This window comes from Callorhinchus milii, unplaced genomic scaffold (assembly GCF_018977255.1).
Source record: "Callorhinchus milii isolate IMCB2004 unplaced genomic scaffold, IMCB_Cmil_1.0 Scaffold8, whole genome shotgun sequence".
Taxonomy (NCBI): domain Eukaryota; kingdom Metazoa; phylum Chordata; class Chondrichthyes; order Chimaeriformes; family Callorhinchidae; genus Callorhinchus; species Callorhinchus milii.
In genome coordinates, this window is record NW_024704749.1 from 12,032,868 (window position 1) to 12,056,152 (window position 23,285).

The window sequence follows — 23,285 nt, forward strand, 5'->3', positions numbered from 1 at the left end:
TATAAATGCCCTCTCAATCGACTCTCCATCAGCCTCTCTAACAACCCATGGGAGAAATGGTTTTTTTTTGGGAGGTGAGTGAGTGGGATGTTTTATTCCAATTTTTTTTCCCCCAATTAAATCGCACCCTCGGGTTGTTTTGCTGTGGGTGGGTGTCTCTTGCAGCAGTCTGTGTTGCGAAGACGATGTCAAGGTCGGTCAAGTGCAAAATCCCTGAAAAAAAAGATTGTAAACAACATCGAGTGCCTTGTGGTCTGAAGCAACAATACACAGGAATAGGTTACACTGTGTTACACACACACACACACACAGCGGGTTACAGCTCTCACTCACAGACACACACAGGAGCGAACGCCACAAATAAAGTGATAAAGTGAGACTCGACCAAACTGAGAGAGAGGGAGAGGGAGAGGGAGAGAGAGAGAGTGCACAAGCGACGATGTTTGTTTGCTTCCCAAAACAGCCTGTGAGCTGGGGTTGGAGAGAGAGAGAGTGAGAGAGGAGGGGGGGGGGCAGTCTGATTTCCTGATGTAAAAGCAGATTAGTGTCATTGCTTCCAGCGGCAGGGAATCCTGGCTGCCCTGTGGGGGGGTGTGGGGGAGAGAGAGAGAGTATCTCCATCCCTCCCTCCCTCCCTCCCTCTCCCTACAGGTGTTGCAGTGAGAGAGTGAGTGAGAGAGTGAGTGAGTGTGTGATTGAGTGAGAGTGAGTGTGTGAGTGAGAGAGAGAGTGTGTGAGTGAGTGAGTGTGAGTGAGAGAGTGTGTGAGTGAGTGAGAGAGTGAGTGAGAGAGTGAGTGAGTGTGTGATTGAGTGAGAGTGAGTGTGTGAGTGAGAGAGTGAGTGTGTGAGTGAGAGAGAGAGTGTGTGAGTGAGTGAGTGTGAGTGAGAGAGTGTGTGAGTGTGTGAGTGAGTGTGTGAGTGAGTGAGAGAGTGTGTGAGTGAGAGAGTGTGTGAGTGAGTGATTGAGTGAGTGAGTGAGTGTGTGAGTGAGTGAGTGAGAGAGTGTGTGAGTGATTGAGTGAGTGAGTGAGTGAGTGAGAGAGGGAGGGAGGGAGGGAGGATGGGGGAGAGCTCTGATGGCAGAGTGTTGGTGACACTCACTTTTCTGGTAACTTGTACCGTGTGGATCAGTGAGAGCGCATCTCAGAGGGTAAGTGCTGTGTGAAGACCGTCAGCTCTGTCCTTTCCAGTCTGACTCACATTCATTTTCAAGACCAGACGTTTCTCTCTCTCTGTCTCTCTCTCTCTGTCTCTCTCTCTATCTGTATATGTTTAGACGTGTAACATAGCAGTAAAATTCTCAATCCTTTGGTGGTAATTTTCACGTTTGTATAAATGATTTTACAAAGCGTTTTCCCTAACCCTAAAACAGACGGTTTCGTGCCATTATATATAGAGATATATTCATACTGTATATATATATATTGCTTTTATATAAAAAACACAGCTGGATTGTGGCAGGAACACTGTGTTATAAGTCCATGAGGAAATAGACTTGTATTTACAATTTGTGTTGTTGGGGGGAGAACAATATACTAATTTGAACTGGTGAAGTAATCCCAGATTTTTTTAGAACAAGATTTCAGATCAGAACTCGCTGTGTAAATCTGTGTGTGATTTTATTGTAAAATGTTTTTCAAGAATTCTAGTCATGCAGGTGATTTGGCAGATCGTTTTCTGGGGGTAACAATCCTTCCAAAAATAAATATGTATAATAATAATTTGGTCACTCAGCCCACGACTGTTTGTGGGGACGCTGCTGTGCGCAATTGGGCTGCTGTGTTTTACCCACAAAATATACAGTCACTACACTTTACAGTATAGTCTGTGAAGCGCTTCGAGACGTCTCAAAGACGTGATAAGGCGCTATATCAAATGCAAGGATTATTACCCAGGCTTTGACCATGGTAAAATAAATCACTTTATCAGTACAACATTGTGGGGAAAATGACGATAGATCTTAAATATGCAATGTGGAAATAATAATAATAATAATAATCCTTGCATTTGATTTAGCGCTTTTCACGTCGGGAGGACGTCCCAAAGCGCTTCACAGAACACACTGTAAAGTGAATTGACTGTATATTTGTGGGCGAACGCACAAATGCGCAAACATTCTCCAAAGTAACAACTGGAAATCTGGGCAAGTTCCTTTCTTTTTAGTTAAATTACATTTGTTAATTTTTGAGGCTTTTTTTGGGGGGGGTGAAGATTTTTCTTACCATCCTCACTTTGACCAACCAAGACGTGTATATATAAAATAATAATAATTACCTCCTCGATTTGCCAAGGTCTGTTTCAGTATGTGTAAGCTGTGAGTCAGGCACACACACACACAGACTGCCTGCGATTCGTGACTGCTTTGTAATGAACACACTTCACCAGAGCATTTTACAAAGCATTATTCCTAACACTGTTTTGTGCCACATGTATATATTTCGCCCACAAAATACAGTCAATTCATTTTACAATATATTATTCCGTGAAGCGCTTTAAGACGTCTCTAAGACGTGATAAGGCGCTGTATCAAATGCAAGGATTAGTGTTATAATTATATATATATAAAAAAAGCATGTGTGGGTTTCCTTCTCCCTCCTTTTCTGTTTAAAAAAAACACACAAAATCAAAGGAGCTCCTGTAAGGAACACAATATTGATGACCCTTTGCTGGTCGCTTGTGTTTGGGTCGCTGTGGTGCTGGAGTGCAGTGTATTAACCTCGGCTGCCCGACTGAGTGGGATAAGTGTGGTCTCTGTTCCCAGACTGAATTAGCAGCGAGTGAGTGAATGAGCAGTGACTGTCCCCGGGGTGATCGGCAGTGAGGGTGGGGAGCTGAGTGCTGGGGCTCCCAGCGCGCTGGCTCTCTCCTCTCCTTGCTTGTCGTGTTGTTTTAACTCCTAAAGGCTCCACACGTGGAGCTATTGACATCACGAGTAAATGATGCCAGGGCTCTGAAAATAACCCACAGCTGTGTCTGACAGCCTGATTTATAACCCTCCCTCCCCTCAGATAGGGCCCTCTTCCCAGCAATGTTATTCAGCTGGATTTTACAGACAAAATACACGATTTACAGACAAACAAAAATAAATTGATGGAATTCAGTCCTGAAGATTAGTGGTTAGAGCGCTCGCCTTGCAAGCGAGAGGACCCGGGTTCGATTCCCGGGTAAGTCAAGGCGAAATCTTCTTTACTCCACACACACACATGCCTGTGTTTACCAGCAGTAAGTGGGAACTGGTTGTTAGTCGATTGGCAGATTGCTTTCCGGGGGTAATAATCTCTCAAAAAAATTAATAAATAATAATAATTTGCCCTCACACCCTCCACCCCACCATTGGAGGTCATGCTTTTAGCCACCAAAACCCTGGAACACTCTCCCTCAATCCCTCTGTTTTGCCCTCTCTCATCCTTTTTTCAAGTCCCACCTGAAAACTTTCCTCTTCGACCGTGCTTACAGCCACCTCCCCCCGGCTCGGAGTCAGGCTCCGCCACTGTTAAGCGCTCTGGGACGCTACTCTGCATGGAAGGCGCTATATAAGTGCAAGTTATTGTTGTTGTAGTCACTTGATCCACAGCTGTTTGTGGGACGTTGTTGTTCACAATTGGCTGCTGCGTTTCTTCCACAAAATATACAGTTAATTCTGTGAAGCGAGTTGAGATGTCTTGAAGACGTGATAAGGCGCTATATCAAATGCAAGGATTATTATTATTATTACAGTATTTCTCTGGATCAGTTAAATCTCAACTCTGGGCCATCATCAATATCAGGCCGTTGCTCCCAGCAGGTCCCACACACAGCAATATCTGTGGATCAATGAAGACAGAAGATACAACTCGCTTCCAGTGACTCATGAACGGGGGGAACTTTCCTCGGTTTCCCTCTGAGATTGAGACCTGCTGCTGTATCAATAATAATAATAATAATCCTTGCATTTGATATAGCGCTTTTCACGTCTTCTCGACGTCCCAAAGCGCTTCACAGAACACACTGTAAAGTGAATTGACTGTATATTTGTGGGCGAACGCGGCAGCCAATTGCGCACAACAATGTCCCACAAACAGTCGTAGATTGAAAATGACCAATTTATTATTGTTTTTGGTTTTGGAGGGATTATTATTAGGCTCTGTGTGGAGTAAGGAAACTTGCCCAAGGTTTCGCCCTCTGCCTGGAATTGAACTCAGGTCTCTCACTTGCAAAGCGAGTGCTCTAACCACTGAGCTACAGGACTCCACAGAATCAATAATGAAATGGGCAAGACAAGAGGAAACCCTTCCTGCAGCGTCATTCATTATTGGCTGCCTCAACGACACAGCCAAATAAATGTCTTCCACTCTCAAACAGTGGCCATGTTTGCTCTCTCTCCCTTTTCCTCATCATGATGGCGTTTCCTCCCCCACTGGAGCTATCTGCTAATCCCCTTATCTTTTACAAAAGTCACTAAAGTGCATTGTAAGAGCCAGCCTGACCCCTGCCTGCCCCGGCTGAGATCAGGTAACTGCCAAAGCCCTGCATTGACCCTGCAACTCTCTGACCTGTTCGGTTTACGTGCTGCACTATCCTGGGTGTTGGCCCTAACTATCGGAGGGAGCTAAGAACCTCAATGACTTGGAGGGTGACTGACCCCCTTTACCCCCCCCCCCCAGACTGCGTAAGTCCACATGAGACATTGCCAAGTTCTCACCACACCACATACCAGATTTGCTCTTCTATGACCTTGGCAGTGTGTAAAGAGCACAAGTGATTTTTTTTCCGTGGAAACAAACCTGTTTTAAACAACGTGTTTTTTTCCTCTGATCTTTGCTGGTCTGTGCACGCAGCGGGGGTAGGGAGGAGGGGAGGGGTTGGGCTTGTAGAGTATTGTTTGAACAGTAATTGCAGCTCAAGGTGTGAAAAGGCTTTGATCCAAGTTATTTCATGGCCTTTAAAATCCAGTTTACTTACTGAACAAACTTTACCATCGTGGAGTCCTGTAGCGTATTGGTTCGAGCACTCGCCTCACAAGCAAGAGGATCCGGGTTCGATTCCCAAGCAAGTTTCCTTACTCCTCATGCCTCTGTTTACCTAACATGAAGTAGGAACGTGTTTGTTAGTTAATTGGTGGATCACTTTTCCGGGGGTAATAATACCTCCCAAAAATAAATGAAAAAATAACAATTTGGACACTCGATCCACAACTGTTTGTGGGTCAACTCTGTGCGCAATTGGCTGCCGTGCTTTGCCCACAAAATATACAGTCACTACACTTTACAGTATATTCTGTGAAGTGCTTTGAGACGTCTCGAAGCCGTGATATCAAATACAAGGATTTTTATTATCATTATTATCATTGGAATCAGATTCCCTCCCAGCCAAATACCCTGTTCAGGGAGTTGTCATCTGAGCTAAATCCCAAAGGGCAGCTGGTATCAGGACAGGACAGGGAGAGGGAGAGCGAGAGAGGGAGAGCGAGCGAGGGAAGGAGGGAGGGCAAAGGAAAAGAGGTTGAGAGCAATCCGTTGTTCAAAAATGAGAACCAGACCAAATTGCTTAATTTACGTAACTTGTTTTCGAAATGTAAGAATCCTCCTTATTATCTCAGTCAGATCAGAGTGTACTACAATTGCTTGTTAAATCCAGGCCCTTTAATGTGGTGTCGAATGATTTAAATTACAACGGGGACTTTGAAGGATGCCTGGCGAGGCACCAAAGATTAAAGTTTGACAAAGCACAGCTGGTTCGAATTCTTGGGGAGAATTTCCTGCCAAATCTATCATATTACTGCACATGGGAGTCATAAGTTTTAAAATCATACATTCTCAAAGCACTTATGGTTTTGAATGTTTAAGGTGTATTTTGTAAAAGCAGGACAGAATTCCTGGCTGAGTTGCAGTCAAATTTCTCTCTTACGAATCCTATTTTCCATCTCATTATCTTCGAGAGAGATGCACACTCCGGGGTCCCCGAGCCTTGGCTCTTGCCAACCTGTGCCTAATACTCTCCTGGAATTAGGTAAGCAGGGGGCGTCCCTCCAGGGAGAGAGAGAGAGAGAGAGAGAGACGCATACTCTTCTAACAATCTATCCCTGGGATCCATGTGTAGGCGGGATGCATGGAAATCTCAGTTTGGCTTGGGATACTCTTAAGCACGGTGATGGGTTTCCATGTGTGTCAGACATTTGGTTGGGAAAAAAACATGGAGGGTGGGTGGGTGGGTGGGTTTTGGTCTACAGCCAATGTTCTGCCAAACTCAACCATCAACATAAAGGAAACAACAAGAAGTGACATTTACACAGCAGCACCTCTCACGTCAGGAAGATGTCCCAAGGCTCTGGACAGTCAGGGATTTACTGGGACCTCAGAATAAACCCACATGTGAGTGAGGAGGACTTCAGGCTAGTGGCCAAAAAGGCTCTGTTATTGACAGTAAACCACATACAGCTGTTCATTGTTTACCCACATAACAGTCACTGTACTTTACAGTATATCCTGTGAAGCGCCTTGGGACGTCCTCCCAACGTGAAAGTCTCTATACCAAATCTATGTATGATATTATCGATAGGCACCTTCAGAACATAATACTGTAATAAAGTAATCCTTGCATTTGATATACAGGATTGGCCAGCAGTAAGTAGGTTGTCAAGTCAATTGTCAGATTGCTTTCCGGGGGTAATAATCCCTCCAAAAAAATATTGGTCACTGTTTGTGGGTCACTGCTGATATATTTCACCCGCAAAACACACAGTCACTACACTTTACAATATATTCTGTGAAGCGCTTTGAGACGGATCAATGATGTGATAAGACGCTAAATCAAATGCAAGGATTATTATTGTTTTTAGTATTATTTGGGTAAGATGTTACAGAAACTGAGGGAGGGCAGAGGAGGGGAATAGTCAGTTTGCTGCTGATCTCATCACATTGATCTGTTTTCAGGTCTACTACTCGTGTGGGGCTGTAGTGGACTCCGACACCCAAGGTATCATCCTGTCTCCCGGCTTCCCCAACAACTATTCCCCAGGCACGCACTGCGTGTGGCAGTTCTTTATCCCAGCCGGAGCCCAGCTGCTGTTGGACGTGTTTGAGTTTGATGTGTTCGCGAGCCCGAGTGACGGGAGAATCCCTCTGGAAGACTTCCTGCCCTCCGCTGGCACCCACAGCCCACAGGCCGCTCTAGATTTGGCAGAGAATGGAGACGTGGAGGAGGAGAGCAGAGAGAGCAACCAGACCTCCTCCACCACCGTCGCTCACACTGCGAGAAAACCCACCCGAGGGGGGAAAATGAAGGTGTGGTTTAACCAGACCATCATGGATTCTAACTGGAAACCTTCAGGTGGGAACCGGCAGGAATTAGCCACGGCCAAATCCAACCGAAAGCTTGAGGACCAAGAGGTGGTGGTTCAGGAACAGTCCACAAAGCTGGAGATGGTCAAGACTTCAAAGCCACCATCCGATCATCTCTCAGTGACTGTTTCTCCCCTCGACGTTTTGGACATGAACGACTCTGTGAAGCCGATCTTGAGTTGGCCCTCGCCACATGCTGACATTAAAGGCGAAGACTTGGACCCCCGTCACAACAGCAAGAGACTGAGACCCCAGACCGACCACCTCCCCGAGGAGCAAGGCCAACAGGGTTTAAGTGACTCGACAGTGAGTGAGGTCGAGAGTTCAGTCACTCCACCTCCGTCTCTCGACGTCTGTCCCAACGACGTGCTGTACATCTCTGACCTGATCACCTTCTCCTCTCGCTTCTGTGGCTCAAACTCCCCCATGAATCAGACGCTGAGGTTCGGCTCCTCTCTGGAGATGATTGAGGTCGTCATGGAGTTAATCACCACCACCGATCGTGGCCGGGGCTTTGTACTGCTTTACCAGTTCCAAGCCATGGGAGGTGTTGATATTCACACGGTTATCAAACACGCAGACAGAGATAACCTAATACTCACTTCGGTGATTGGCGGGGCTGTTCTCTTCACTGTAGTCCTTCTCACCGTGCTCTGTCTCGCCCGCAGGTGAGTTTAAACTCTCTTTTGCCAACTGGATGTCCTCCCGACGTGAAAGGCCCTAGATAAATGCAAGTTGTTGTTGTTTGTTCTCCGAATGCTCAGGAGGGGGTAAGCACCTCTCAACTACAAACAGTACATTTCAAATGATGCAAAAAATCCATTCAGCTGGGTTTCAAAATGCCAGAGAATTTTGTCATAATATTTTAAGAGCTATTTTTTAACATGAATAAATTCCAGAAATTTTATTTGGCATGTCAATAGACTTTACATCTTGAATTACCGATTTTGCTCTATCTCTGCAAACCTTTCCTGTGATGGAAGAGGTGGCAAATATCATAGGATTGCTTTGATGTCCTACGAAGAGAAGCTCTGTTGTGTTTGAGCCTTGGTGCAAACTGGTGTAGTTACCTTACTTTATGTTTTCCTGTCTTAAATGTCAACAGAGGAGGCTGGTAACTTGTGTGGAGGCATAATGCCACATTGAAGGCTTTTACACCACACTCCTCACACTGTCAGCTTGGCTCACTGTCAGGCTCAAAGAGTTGTGGGTTCACACACACACATCCTCTGGACATAAACTCTTGTACTGAACACCATGAAGTACTTCTAAATACAATTATCATCATTGTTCCACACGTTTCAGTTGTTGGTCAATGCAATGTAGAGAAAACATACACACACACGGGAGTAAAAGGACTGTGTGTAGACCCTGTACTGAATCCCGACAGGACTGGGGGCTAAACCGGCTTGAGATGGCGTGTCACACCCGGTACTATATTGAGGACCAACCTCGGCCGATAACTATTTCCAGAATCCCAGTCATCTGATTCCTCCTGACATGTTATTGCTGGGATCATCAACAAATTCCCCCACTGAGAGACACACACACACACACAGCCAGCTCAAAGCTTGTCCATGTGACTATACAGTATGAGGCCAGAAGTTGTCTCACTTGTCAACAGCATCTCAGTGTCCTACGGTTTTGAAGGAAGTAGATAACCAGAGAGCAGATAGAATATTCGCCATAACAACAACAACAAATGACATTTACACAGCGCCTTGCATTTGGGGAGGAAAGTCCCGAGGAACTGGACAGTCAGAGATTTGTACCCGAGCTGGGGGTTGGGATCAGGAGGGGTGGGGGTAAGAGGGTGACCGAAGGCACGTTTGAAGAGAAGGGTCTTGAGACGTACCTTGAAGGAGGCGAGGGAGGGGACAAATGTGAGTGAGTATCTTGAAAAGGGGGGAAAGTAGGAAATTAAAAAATATAATCAAAAAAATGACAATTGAGACTCGAAGGAAGACAACATCTACCTATTGGGTTGGTATCATTGCTAAGAACGTACCCCTGACAGACTGTGACATTGTGACATCCCTCTCCCCCCATCGCCCCGAGACACACAGATCTTGCGGAGAGCAGGAATACAGAGTACTGTTCTCCTGAAATGAAGAGTCAGCAATATCTGCTGATGGCCGATTGATTTGGCGAATGCCAAATATTCTGGAGGGACTCCAAGTCTCTCTTTGTCTCTCTCTCTGCCTTTGCTGATTTGTTTACTCTTGCAGTTGAGAATGAAAGGCTTCAGTTGTTACTTGTACAGTAATGAAGCCTGAGCAGGGAGTTCCAGTCACTCAGTTGGATAATGTCACAAGTTACAATACGATGTTGTTAGGAGGAATGCCTGTTCTGTTCTATTCTCTTCGACGATCACTAAAGCGGTCAAATAAAGTGTTGTCTCAAAAAGGAGATTGCCTTGATCCCAGCGTAGATTGTGAACAAACTAATCCTTTCCTGTTGCAGAAGACTTTAGCTGCAAAATCCTGTTTCAAGCGTGAACTGTTCCCGATTACTGTAATACTCTGGAGACCAAATACACTCATTGCTCCTGTGAAGCGCCGCCCAATTAATCGTAACCAGTTTTAGAAATCAGCACGGTTGGTTTCTTCTCCTGCGTGATCTGTTTTCACTTGGTATTGAGTTACTAACCCACTTACAATCCCGGATTTGTAATATAATAATCCTTGCATTTGATATAGCACCTTATCGCATCGTCTAGACGTCTCAACGTGCTTCCCAGGATTTACTGTAAAGTGGACTGACGGTGTATTTGTGGGCAAAACGTCAAGGACACAGAATCCAACACTAGCACAGCACTGCCTCTGTTCTCTCTCCCCGACCTCAGCTCGGGTCTGAAATGCTGTACACTGTCCAGTACCTTGGCAGGTCCTCCCGACATGGAAGGCACTATATAAATGTAATCTTGTTGTTGTCGTTGTTGTTGTTGTCTCCCCACTTTACACCTGCTGACTCCAGCGTAGAAGAAACCGAATCCCGTTCTGATTACGACACACGGTTCGTGCTTTAACCCAACGGCCAATTTAGTCGATCATCCAGTTTAATATCCAAACAAATATTCTTTTAATCTGAACTCCAAGCCCTTCCATTTGTTGATGAAATTGTCATGAGATTTCAGTGTCAACTTGGAATGATTTCATTCAAACCAATTTTTGTTCATTTTGTTTGTGTTTCAGACAAAAGGTTTGTTCCAAAGGGATTTCCTCCCGAGGCCATGAGGTAAAGGTGCTTTGGGAACGATCGATCTTGCTGCAAAAAACCTGCTTTATTTTTGAAGCTTATGCTTTTTACACATATATATATATAAAGAAATTCTTAAACCCGCCACGAATCTTAGCAAACTTTCTGATCCCCAAATGGGAAGTAGACCTGTCAGCAGCTGACAGCTGGGTGTCGTCGGGACTTAGGAACAGGTGGAGCAGCCATTCAGCCCCTCAAGCCTGTTCCACCATTCCATGAGATCATGGCTGATCTGTACCTCAACTCCAATTACCCTCCTTTGCCCCATATCTCTTGATACCCTGTTACATGTGTTTGGAGATCTGAATTCTCAATGTGGTGAAGCTCTGTGATCAATTACACAGGGTTAGTTTGCAGACGGTAAATTTTCTGGCGACATTAATAAAGAATATTTGGATAGAAAATCATGGTTCAGCATGAGCTGTTCCCGATTACTTTAATAACTTACAGGCCAAATCCGCTGTGAAACGCTATGAAATTGATGATAATAATAACAATCCTTGCATTTGATATAGCGCCATCATTGATACATCTCAAAGTGTTTCACAGAATATATTGTAAAGTATAGTGACTTTTTGTATTTTGTGGGTGAAACTCGGTAGCCAAGTGCGCACAGCAGTGTCCCACAAACAGTCATGGATTGAGTGACTAAGTTATTATTCTACACTCGTATTACTTTCCCAGAACGGGATTCAGAACTCGGCCGCTGACATCAGTGAGCTGCAGCTTGTGGTGGCAAACGGAACCAGTCAGGAGCTTTCCACGGAAAACGAAAACAACAATCACAGTGTCAGTCTGGAGCGTGTGGGTGAGTGAGTGCGTTCTCTCTCTGAATCCTTTAATCAACCAACGTGCTATTGCAGGACACAATGTCCTTAATCACTTGGGAACCTTTGTTAAATACTCTGGTGGGTGGGGGGGAGATTATGGATTTAATTTTTAATATTAAAACATAAGAACTTACTCAGCGAAATAAGACCAAGGTCCATCCAGTTCGCCTTCCACCATCCTGGCAGTCGTTTCCCAAACTATATGTCGTGTCCCAAACTATATACTGTATCCCCAGATATTATTTCCTAACAGAAATCTAATTTGTTCTAGAAAGAATCCACACTTTCTGCTTTCACTGTCTCCCAAGGGAACCTGTTCCATACATTTACTACTCGCTCACACACTGAAGTAGTGTTTCCGCAGATTTATTCTGAATTTATTCCCCTTCAATCGCAGGCCGTGTCCTCTCTAATTGTTCAGTTACAAGATAAAACAACTTATTACGGTCTACGTTATCTAGTCCCTTTAGAATCTTAAAGACCGTAATCATATCGCCCCTCAACCTTTGCCATATCTCAATGGGATTCTATAATACGAAATCCCGAGTCATACAAATAGTCCGGAATAAGGAATCCTTACACCACAAAAAGACCCTAATGAATAAAAACCAAATTTATAAGGTTAGTCACATCAGTAGCCTTAGTTTATAAATCAAATTAAGGATTTAAATTAAAAAAAAAAATAGTAATTTGGTCACTCAATCCACAACTGTTTGTGGGACACTCACTGCTGTGCACAATTGGCTGTTGTATTTCACCCACAGAATACACAGACAATTCACTTTACAATATATTCTGTTAAGTGACTCTGGAGTTGGCTGTCACTCAGTGGCTGACCTGTTTGCAGGTAATTCTGTCCACACTGAAATGGAAGTCACCTCCACCGTGTCCGCAGTGACCGAGTCGGGAAGCGATGAGGTGTTTGTTATTTCAGCCGGACCTGGCCTGGGAACATTGCATTTCTCCAGCTTTAAAACAAAGGTAAGTCTGGTCATAGGGAGGGGGTGGATCAGGGGAAATCGTCACCCAAAGGATAATTGTGAAAACTCAGGCAAGACATTCAGCAAGGTTTGAACATCGTAACTCAAATTAATATTAAAAAAAATAATTTGGTCACTCAATCCACAACTGTTTGTGGGACACTGCTGTGCACAATTCTGCCCACAAAATGTCTCGACGAAGTGATAAGGCGCTGTACCAAATGCAAGGATTATCATTATTTTGGAAAAAAATCTCAAATGAGACCTGAGCAGTGTCGGGGACTTAGGTGTGGTCTCACTTCACATTGCTGGAGACCTTTTCTCTGCTGAAGACCTTTCTTTTCGACCGCGCCTCTGGTCACCTTTCCCCCCCTCCCCCTGGCTCAGTCCTGGGATCCGAAACTGTAAAGCGCTCTGAGACGCCATCCGGCGTGGAGGGCGCTATATAAATCCAAGTTGTTGTTGTCGTTGCTGGCACAGGAGCGTAGCCAAGAATACAGAGGATTACACTGCTGGTGGAGAAGAGAGTGCCAGTGTAAGATTGTAGTATTTGTCTGGTCTACAAAGGTAAACTGCGGATCTTTGTGGTGATTATCTAATGTGCTCGCGGGCAGCAAATTACAATTAGCCTCTGTTTAAATAAGTGTTCCTATGCCCAGCGATCGCAAGAGCTGTGACTGTTCGTTTCCATGTAAAATACCAGAGCTGCTGGTAAATCTCATGTGGTTGTCTCTGGCAGCTGATAATTAATTAAACATTGTTGTGAACAGGGTGGTGCCAGCAATACACCTGACATCTCTCACTTTTCACCTGAAAAGCGCCTCGACGGAGTGATTGGAAACTATGGCCGCAATACCCACAGTAGGCCACCAGAGGCCACTGGCGAGCGGCAGCTCAGTGATTGAGAGGGTAATGACTTTATTTGCCCCGAGTGTGGGGTCCGCCCCGAGGGGGGTCCGCCCTGTGCGGGGTCTGCCCCGTGCGCTTGGGAGGGTCCAAACCAATGGCAAGAAACGTAGGCACATAGGAGTTCCTGGGCCAAAAAAAGGCCACGGTCCATCCGGTCCTCCTTCTACCACCTTGTGTTGTAGTCACGAGCTACAACGATGGAGGTGTTGTTAGCAACTAATTTGGTACGGATTAGTCTACATCGCAGCGGAAGGCTTTGGGGACCGTAGACCCAAGGTTGCGTGGCTCTCCCACGTTGATAGGTACCCGGCGCGAGTCGTGGGGAGGAATTTAAAATTTAAAAGTTTTGAACACGTGAGAGTTGATCGACACGGGGGGGAGGATAATTTATAATAAAAATACTTGCATTTGATATAGCGCCTTATCACATCTTCGAGACATCCCAAGGCGCCTCACAGAATACACTGTGAAGTGTAGTGACTGTGTATTTTGTGGGTGAAATGCGGCAGCCAATTTATTGATGAGATGTATGAAAGGATTTTCAATTCCCCGGTGCAGCTCACACCCTGACGGGTCTCTCTCTGACCAGCCGGTATCCTGTCAGTGCCACCAAACCAATCCCCTCTGGTTCCCGCCCAGCATCACCAAGTTCCAGCGACTCAGCCACAGGATTTCGTACAGTATTTGCAGAGCCTATTAGGAATCCCGCAAATTAAGACTCCATAGCTGGATTTCAAATGTTCTCTGATGAAAGGAATATTTTATTATTCACTTTCCAAACCATATTTGACCCTTGACAGTCTAAAGCGCTCTGAGACGCCGTCCGGCCTGGAGGGCGCTATATAAATCCAAGTTGTTGTTGTAACACTATTCCACATAAAACCTCATACTTGTACTTGTGAACGTTTCGCCCGATTCACTTTACAGTATATCCTTTGAAGGACTTTGAGACGTCTCAACCATGCGATCAGGCGCCGTATCAAAGCAAGATTACTATTATTATTATTGTGTACATAGTTGCTCTCGCTCGATTCTGAATCTTGGTGTGAAGTGAGATACCAGGTGTGTGGACACTGCTGTGTCTCTCTGCCCCCACAGAACCCCAGGAACCTAAAGAGAAGTGTGACGAGTCCTGCCACTGTGTGTGACTGCCTGATGCCGGAGACGGTGGGGGGGCCAGAGCAGATGCTCAATAAACACAAGGCGGAGGATGGCCAGGGATCCCCGCCCAGACCCAGAGCGTGGAGTGTCCGCACTTTCCAGGACTTCCTGGCGCCGTTACCACAGCTGAGAAGAGAATGGCGGAGCTGGACCACAGCCAGTCCCTTCACCAAACTAGTGGAGAACAGTGTGAGTGTTTGTGTTGTAGCCCTGTATCCTCCTACCCCCACCATCACCGATCTCCACCCCTCCTGATCCCAACTCCCCCCCCCCCAGCTCGAGTCCAAATCTCTGACTGTCCAGCGCCTTGGGACGTCCTCCTGACGTGAAAGGCCCAGTGCAAATGTCAGCTGCTGTTGTACAGACTGGCAGTGTGAGCAGTGCGAGTGTTTGTGTTGTACAACAGTGACTCTGCATTGTCACTGTCCGGCTTTGGGACTGTGGAAAACTGTTTAAGGTGAAATTTCAGCTGCAAAGATCATAGGAACAGGAGTAGGCCATTCAGCCCCTTGAGCCTGTTCAGCCATTCTATTAGATCAGGGCTGATGTGTACCTCAACTCCAATTACCCAGGCTTGTACCATATCCCTTAATACCCTGACCTAACACATATCTATCTACCTCAGTTTTGACAGTGTGAATGGATCCAGCATCCTTTTTTTTTGCCTTTTGAGGCAGTGGTTGTGGTTGGGGCTGAATGGAGAGATGCCACAGAACCCTTCTCTCTATCTCCTTCCTTCCTTCCCTCCCTCCTGCAGTTTACACGACGACGGAAGCCTGCCCTGCAGTCAGCAACATGCTGTTTCTATTACAAACACTTCCTGCACCAAAGAAATGTTTCAATTTCCTCCTCCGTCAATAAATGGTTTAATGAATCAAAGGTCGACCAAAGCCAGTGGGAAGGGAAGTGTTTGCAATGGGAATTTTAATGGCTTTCATTATTTGTCGCTACTTCCAAGGAAGCTGGTGCTTTGAACAGAGGCATGCTGTTTGCTTTCTCTACTCTCTCTTCCTGAACTCAGTGACTCCCAGTGGGGGGGGTGCAATGTGTGTGTGTGACTTCTGCTCATAACAGTGCCACTAAAGTCAACACAATTCAGCGCTGATCCTAAATGAAACATTTTAAACGGCCCCACCATCCTTCAGATGAGACGTTAAACCGAGTTCCCGTCTGTGCTCTGGTCAGGTGGACGTTAAACATCCCGCTGCGCTATTTGAAAAGTGAAGGGAATTTCTCTCTCCTGGTGTCCCGGCCAACGATCCCCCAAATAAAATCGGTCACTCACTCCGTAGCTGTTTGTGGGACATCGCTGAGTGCAACTAAAGGTTCAGAGACGTTCAGGTTTCAGAACTGAAGAACATATTTTTGAGAAATACAGAGTCATTCCTGTGAAGTGTTTTGAGACGGCCTTCCAAAGTGAAAGGTACTATACCAAATGTGGGGATTATTATTATTATAGTAAACCTCATATAAGTCGTACCATTTGGGACTAGACATTTAATATTACTCATGCGAAGTATGAGTTATATGGATTATAAACTCCCGAGCAGGACTTGGGCAGATGTACGACTTGGGCGATTACGATTATACAATTTATATAGATCAGACATGCGGGCAGGTTTTACTGGAATAATGATCAAACTTATAACAACGTAAAAAATGAAACATACGCTGGCCGAGAGACTAACTGTGCTGTGGTTTTACGTAGGGCACGGACCGTTTACGAGGGGACGGGCAGCCAGAGATTAACCGGAAAGTTCTGTCTGACGTGCAGCTGGAAGCGAAAGGCGAGTATCTGTGTTCCTCCTCAGGGAGCACGGCCTCCTACCCTCTCACTCAGTCTGCCCACTGCCAACGCAAGCTCCTCACACCTACCAACCTCAAGAGAACCTGGTTTGGAAGTCCCTGCTTTGGCTTCCAGCCCAGCTCCCCCCATCGGGCCAAACCGAGAGAGCCTGCAACTCACCCCGGCCCCGCAAGGCAGGCCCTCCCTCAATACGAGTCTCACAGCCCAGGGCACAAGGTCCCAGCAGAGAGCGCCACACCTTACACTGCAGAAGGTCTCCAGACTGACCCAGCCCAAGGCAGGGACCTGGCGACTGACACCGACAGAACAAATGTCACCAAACCAGTTTTTGTCATCTCGGAGGAGAGCGACGCTCAACAGCCTTTGGTACTCGGTCCAGGACACGTGGGTCAGTTTAGCGACTGCGCCCATTTTGAGACCAACAGAAGCAGCAAAGCTTCGGATGCCCACGGACAGAAGGGTCCGGTCAACAGGTCGGAATCGAGCCTGACCCCCAACACTGGTGCGTGGATAAACTGCCTGACGCCTCGCGTAGGCTCAGCCAAACCCAGCAGTGCCTCGCTCACAGAGACGGGTGGACTCCAGCCACCCTGCTCATATACTGCTCCATCTCCAACCCTGGCCAGCACCACACTGCGGGCAGAGACAGCACCCACACACAGCCTGGCCTGTCAACACATCCAATAACATTCTGCTTCTCCACGCTCACCACAAGACACTGTAGCACTGATGAATTTCACCCACAAACTGTACAGTCACCACACTTCACAGTACATTTCTTTGAAGCACTTTGAGATGTCTCAGCGATGTGATCAGGTGCTGTTCAAATGCAAGGATTATTATCAACATGTGTCATTTTGACGACTGACTGACTGTCCCACAGACTCGTGTCAGCTCATCTGCAGACAGGTTTCAGGATGTATTTTTGAGAAGGAGCATCTCTGTTCCCAAATGATGTAAAATTTCCGTTTAAATGTAAAAAAACAACAAAATCATAGTCCTCGATCTTTATACTAATGCTGTGTAATTGTGACTTGTATATTTTGGTTAAATTGCTGTACTTTGCAGTTACACCATGTTTATTTCCAGCATCTGTTGTTTTTTTTAAACGGATATAAACTGAATGATGTGCATTTGACCTGACCCTCTGCCTCACAAACACAAAAAAAAGTCAGTCTTGTCCTCTGGAAACTTGTGTCCCTGATTTAAATAGTGGCTCACAAGCTCCTGTTAAAGTGGTCAGGTTCAAACCCAACACCAATGGAGGCTACGGACGTGAGAAGAGGCACGGAGACGGTTTATAGTTTAGATCCATGAGCAGCCTGGACCCCAGTGCGAAACAAATGTCAGCCGCGATAATGCAATCAATAAAGAGTTTCCACTGAATTCATTGCCCGAATCTTCTGTCATTTTTCAAGCATAATAGTCCCTGCATTTGATACAGTGCTTCATTGAGCCGTCTCAAAGCGCTTCACAGGATATACTGCAAAGTGGATCGACTATGTATTGTGTGGGCAAAATACGGCAGTCAAATATCCCATTGAGTTACATTTTTTTCCCTATCATAAAACTCTAATTACGTACAATCTTTTGTTTCTGAAAAAACGTTCCATTTAATTTGGATCCTCTGATAATTGAACACCAGGCTGCTGTAATTAGCTGTAATGTGCCCTTAGTTTAATAACCAAATTATCCTGGGCTCAAGTAGATTTTGGGTCATGAATTGCTTTATTGAGGTCATCAGGATGCCGGGTTGAAGTGCTCAGAAATGGGTCACGTTTTGTTTCAGAATAGACAATTGCGCACAGCAGTGTCCCACAAACAGTCGTGGATTGAGTGTATAATATATATTTTATAGTGCCTTTCCTCAGACAGCCCTGGTCCCGTCCTCATTTGACATCCACAAATAAGCACTTACCAGCAGTAGTGACTGGGTTAGGAAACCACAGAAAGGACTGATTTCCCCCATCTCTGCCCCCACCCTTCTTCGCCCCCAACTGCTTATATTCACATACAATGAGCTTCTACACAGCCAACAAATTAATTTTTCTATTGTATTCGCGGCTCCAAATTCCAACTAACGAGTGGTTAGTGTGTGCTAAAGGAATGCTTTTAATCTCCTAATCCACGATTTGTTTTGTTAAAAGCATTGCACTGCCATTTAAAAATACAGTCTATTCCCCCCTCTCCCCTGCCCACTGTGATCAGTGGTCATTAGCTGACTGAGAAACATCAAAACACACTCAACTGAGACAAGTGAATTTGGGTGAGGGGGTTTGAAGTTGATAGGGAATAACTGGTCAAACCCTTCATCAAAAAATAATCTACTTAAATTTACACAGATAGTCCTTTATCCCACTAATAACCCGAAGGACAGCTTTACAGTAGTAAAGTACGCAGTGACCTCTTGTGAATTTACACAGACTCGCCTTGTTTAATTAGCATGAGTGGAGGGAACGAATTACTACATAAAGATCGTGTGGTTGGTAAGTTGGTGCAGCAGCACATTGTGGCACAACTCGTCATTAATAACAATAATAATCCTTGCATTTGATATAGCGCCTTCTCACATCGCAGAGACGTCTCAAAGCGCTTCACAGAATATTATTTTTTGGGGCACAGAATTATTATCCCCAGAGAGCGAAATGCCAATCGGGTTCCTACTTACTGCAGGTAAACAGAGGCGCATAGAGTAAGGAAACTTGCCTAACTTTTCACCCTGCCCGGGAATCAAACTTGATCTCTCACTTGTGAGGCGGATGCTCTATCCACTACGCTACAGGACTCCACATTTTAATTGAATGTTAAGGAGGCAAGATATGCATGTTTAAGGATAGATCACAGCCCTGTGATCACTGAAAATGAACTGTGAGCCTGGGAGTCTCGGTTCTGCTTCTGTTATCTCATGACCTGTCAGTAACAAGGGCAATTCTGTTATTACATCGAGGCCACATTACAACTAATTACTGTGCTTGTTCATTAGTCTCTCAATGGGCCATTATTTACCATCTTAATGACAAAGGGTTTCTCAGCAATAAAAAGAACAGCCTGTGTGAACAGCAATTACCAGTGTCAGATAAATAGTAAATCAAATGCCTTCATTTAAAGTTCCAGCTATAAAGGCATTTCAAAATTGTTTCCTAATTTATGCAGTTGACAGTGAATGGGGAGGAAAAGCGTTTCCCTGAAAGCTTTCCCAACCTTAACAAGTGATCTTTTCATTCCGTAATTTATATTGTCATCTTCCAATCCCTTACAGGCCCTGGCACCTCCCTTCCTCTCCAACCTGCTCATTCCCCAACCCACCAGCTGAGAGGGCATCCCATTCCAACAACCTCTCTCTGGAGTTTCACACGCAGGTGGGATGCATGGAACTCTCAGCTCGGTTTGGAGACTCTTAAGCACGGTGATGGGTTTCTGCATGTGTCAGACACCCGGCTGGTCCCACCATAAAACGAGACACTTAACAATACGCTCTACTTAAAGCCCTCAATATGCAGATCTTTAAATACCTTATGAGGTGAGCTGCATCTTCCTGACATCTGACTGTGTGAGGAGTGGAGGTGTTGTCCTGATTCTCAGTGACTGATGTTGCAGATTCCCTTGACGAACTGGATCAGAAAGCACAGCACCAATTTGCAATGAGTTCCACCAGCACAAGCCTCACCAGGCACTGCTAATTACTAAACTTAATAATAATAATCCTTGTATTTGATACAGCACTTCCAAGTCTTTGAGATGTATCAGACTTAAGGTTAGTCAAGATAATTCAAAGGGGTTGGTTATCCCTCCCACTGATGGTACAATAGTCTCAAATAACTGCAGGTGATTGTGTTTTAAGTGGCTGTTAAGTACTCAGCTGTATATTTATTGCTTAGGCAAACAAATAGGTCTTGGAACAGTGAACAGCAGCCCATAATTTTAACAATTCTGTTGACAATGATATGCAGAGGTAAGCAGCTACTGCTAACGCTCTGCACTCCCAGCCAGTGTGTAGTGAGTGTGTGTTCAGGGACCTGGTGGCAATGCTCTCATCCACTTTACGCTAATTCATGTTGTTTGCATTGAGCTTTCACCACTTGCATATCCACCCACAGTGAGCAAATGTTCAAGCCTGCACTTGTTTAGATGTCCGATGACCAACTTGTGACAATCTTCGATTTGTTTGTGGATGGGGGGGGGGGAGTAAGTGGGGGGAGAAGGTAAACAGAGAGTAGTCTCCTCCCGGCTGTGCTGAGCCAGCTTCAAGCAAATGTGCCCGGCTATTGAATATCACAATCCAATCAATCCTCTGTGGATCTCAATAGGCTGGTACCTAAGCCAGTCAAGATCGCAGTACCTCAAGACATCGATGTTGATGGTGGAGCAGTCAGCCTGGCTTTGTGGATACAGCTTGGGAGAGACAACAGGACGGGAATCCTATACCCCCTCCCGGCTCCTTGTCAGCTCGTTTTGAGGGAAAGACCAAATTCAGCATAAAACATGAACCATGTTGCCTTCTATTTAATAAATCAATTCCGGCATTATCCAATTGGTGGGGACTCATATATTAGCAGAAATGGCACACGTTTCAGTTGAAATAAGTAGAGAAAGAACGAAAAACTGTTTAAATTTCACCCAAATACCCATCGTATTTCCACAAACAGCAGTGGCTATTTCCACACAGAGAACGCTGAACCCGTTTCAAGATAAATTTCCGATGTCAGGAGCTAAACACTCAAAAAGTAGTTTAAAACCCGATAAAGTATTAATTCTGATCACTGTGCTATTCCACGATGCCTTCACTCCATTTATCTACGAAGAAGCAAGTCTTAACCAATGGCTTTGCAGTCAAGAGTTTATGTTCAAGCATTATGTGCTTGAACTAAAACAAATTCAAACCCCCTCCACCCCCACTTGTAGAATATTACTCTTTTCAATAGATTTAATTTCAGGACCCAGACAATATCAGTTCTTCATTTTCTTTACACCCAAATTTATCAACGGATCCAAACACATTCACAGACAAGTGCAAAGGATGACAACAGCTCGTGTCTATTGTTATTTGCAGATGCAGTCACACAACACATCACATCTTGTCGAATGAAAAACATTAACACACCAACGTGAATCTTTCACAATTGACTAGTTTCTAAAAGGGAAGCTGGTGCCTGAGATCCGTCTCCAGAACCGGTGATGAGAATCATTGGCTGATGAATCCCAACTTGTCCAGCGCCTTTCATGTCATACATCCTCCCGCCATGGAAAACACTACACAAACGTCATTTGTTGCCCAGAGATGAGATGAGAGACGACCCCAACGAAGGGGGAAGGGAGCGTTTGGAAGGAGGTGGGATGTGGACATTAAAAAAAATCTGCAAAGAGTTCACGCCAGTGATTTTAATTGCGTTCATTACTTTCAGAAGCTCGACAAGCAAAACCTGAAGGTGCCCAAGACAGGCACACCCCACCCCTGCAAACCGTTGTTAACACTCAGCAGTCACACACAAACACCTCTACCGACGGTCACATTTGACATCTGCAGAATTGCTCAGGAATTTTCCAATTAAGTAATTTTAAACATTTAATTTCCTCTTGTTCCTCGTGATCATACCGCTTCAAACTCAACTCTAATAGACAATTAGGAAAGCGATTCCCTAACCGAGCCGGGAAGCCACCCATGGCTCCCAGCAACACAGCACTGACACATTGTGTTCCATCACTGAGCCACGTGCCGGCCGGGAATCTGGGTCAGGAATACAGCGCTCAGCTCAGCCTCCAGAGGCCGGCTCTAAACAAGTTTAAACACTGAAATAACAAGCCTTGTGTGTGTCCCAGCGCCCTCCACATCAGGACGTCTCATAGCGTTCCAGAGGATCCATCGAAAAGCATTGCGTTTTGTGGCTGAACGCGACAGGCAATATACGCACAGCAATGTCCCACAAACAGTCAAGAAGGAAGTGAACAAGTCTATGTGGGAAATTGTCAGCTAAGACACCGGGAGAGAGACTCCCTTAGTTATCCGCCAAAAGACACAGCTCAAGTGTCTCCCCAGCACCACTCTCCACGCTAGTGAACAAATCAAGTGCGTTTGCGCCTGGCGCAGTCACTGTAAACATGGCACCCCTAACAATCCCAAATGGTTGGGTTTGAAGGCTTTAAGACAAGGTACTTGTCCTCTCCACAATCCAGCACTTTCCCAGCAGCGTCTTGTCCAAATTTGGCCGTGAGAAATGCAAGATCCGAACCCACTTTTACAAAACATATGGACGAGAGATAAAAATTGCGGTAGAATAAGGTTAAAATACTCTCGTAGATCTCATCAGTATCCAAATTATTCCCAATAACAATGAATTTGCAGTTACAGACTGAACGGAACCCAAAAGACATGAAAGAATCTTACACAAGAGGGCACCGGGTTACATGTGGGCTGTTTAATTACAATCTGGAGACCAGAAATGTTGCATTGGAATCATACACATTCCTTCAAGATACACACAATAGGAGAGTACAAAGCCCCCTCAGTCCTCACACTGTCTGTCTGTGTCTGTCTGTTGGAGCAATCCAGTGTTCAGGAGGGATGTCACCAAGTACAATAACAGCCTCTCTGGGGCCAGGTAAGACAGCAGTTCAGTGCACGAACATTCATGTGCTTTAAAGTTGCTTCAAGCATTGGGGAAAAAGAACCAAAATCGAATCTGAATTGCTGGAAAAGGGCGCAGGCGTCAGGCAAGGACAAGAATGTGAATGAATGAAGAGATTCTGCTGTCAAACAGAAAACAGCCCAGTGACACTATGAGGGCAAGTTTAGACCGAGATGAATCATCCTCATGATACTTCGCACACCCCGCAAGGCGGAGAAATGCCTTGATCTCCTAGGACATGTGCTGGAGCACATCATCCAACCCTGTATTGACACGAGCTGCCACTGTCAGGACAGGACTGATAAGTGAAAACATTGACATAGTTGACACAAGACAGTAAAATCACAGGGAGCCATCACTTGTGGGCCCTTCTGAAAGAGAACCTGGTCTGAGAACA

At 45.4% G+C, this 23,285-nt stretch overlaps 1 protein-coding gene across 2 annotated transcripts; it reads left to right on the forward strand.

Annotated features, from left to right (window-relative positions):
- Window positions 1-1,040: 1,040 nt before the first annotated feature.
- On the forward strand, window positions 1,041-21,597 carry si:dkey-112e17.1. 2 transcript variants are annotated; one of them, XM_042337796.1, is made up of 8 exons: window positions 1,041-1,151; window positions 6,913-7,988; window positions 10,515-10,557; window positions 11,263-11,386; window positions 12,256-12,389; window positions 14,396-14,647; window positions 16,167-16,245; window positions 21,316-21,597. In XM_042337796.1, exons 1-8 carry the CDS (start codon window positions 1,062-1,064, stop codon window positions 21,372-21,374), a joined length of 1,857 nt encoding a protein of 618 aa, XP_042193730.1. In that variant the 5' UTR covers window positions 1,041-1,061; the 3' UTR covers window positions 21,375-21,597. The 2 variants fall into 2 exon arrangements, with proteins under 2 accessions (XP_042193730.1, XP_007899960.2); XM_007901769.2 differs by lacking the exon at window positions 21,316-21,597 and having other exon boundaries at window positions 16,167-17,651.
- Window positions 21,598-23,285: the final 1,688 nt, after the last annotated feature.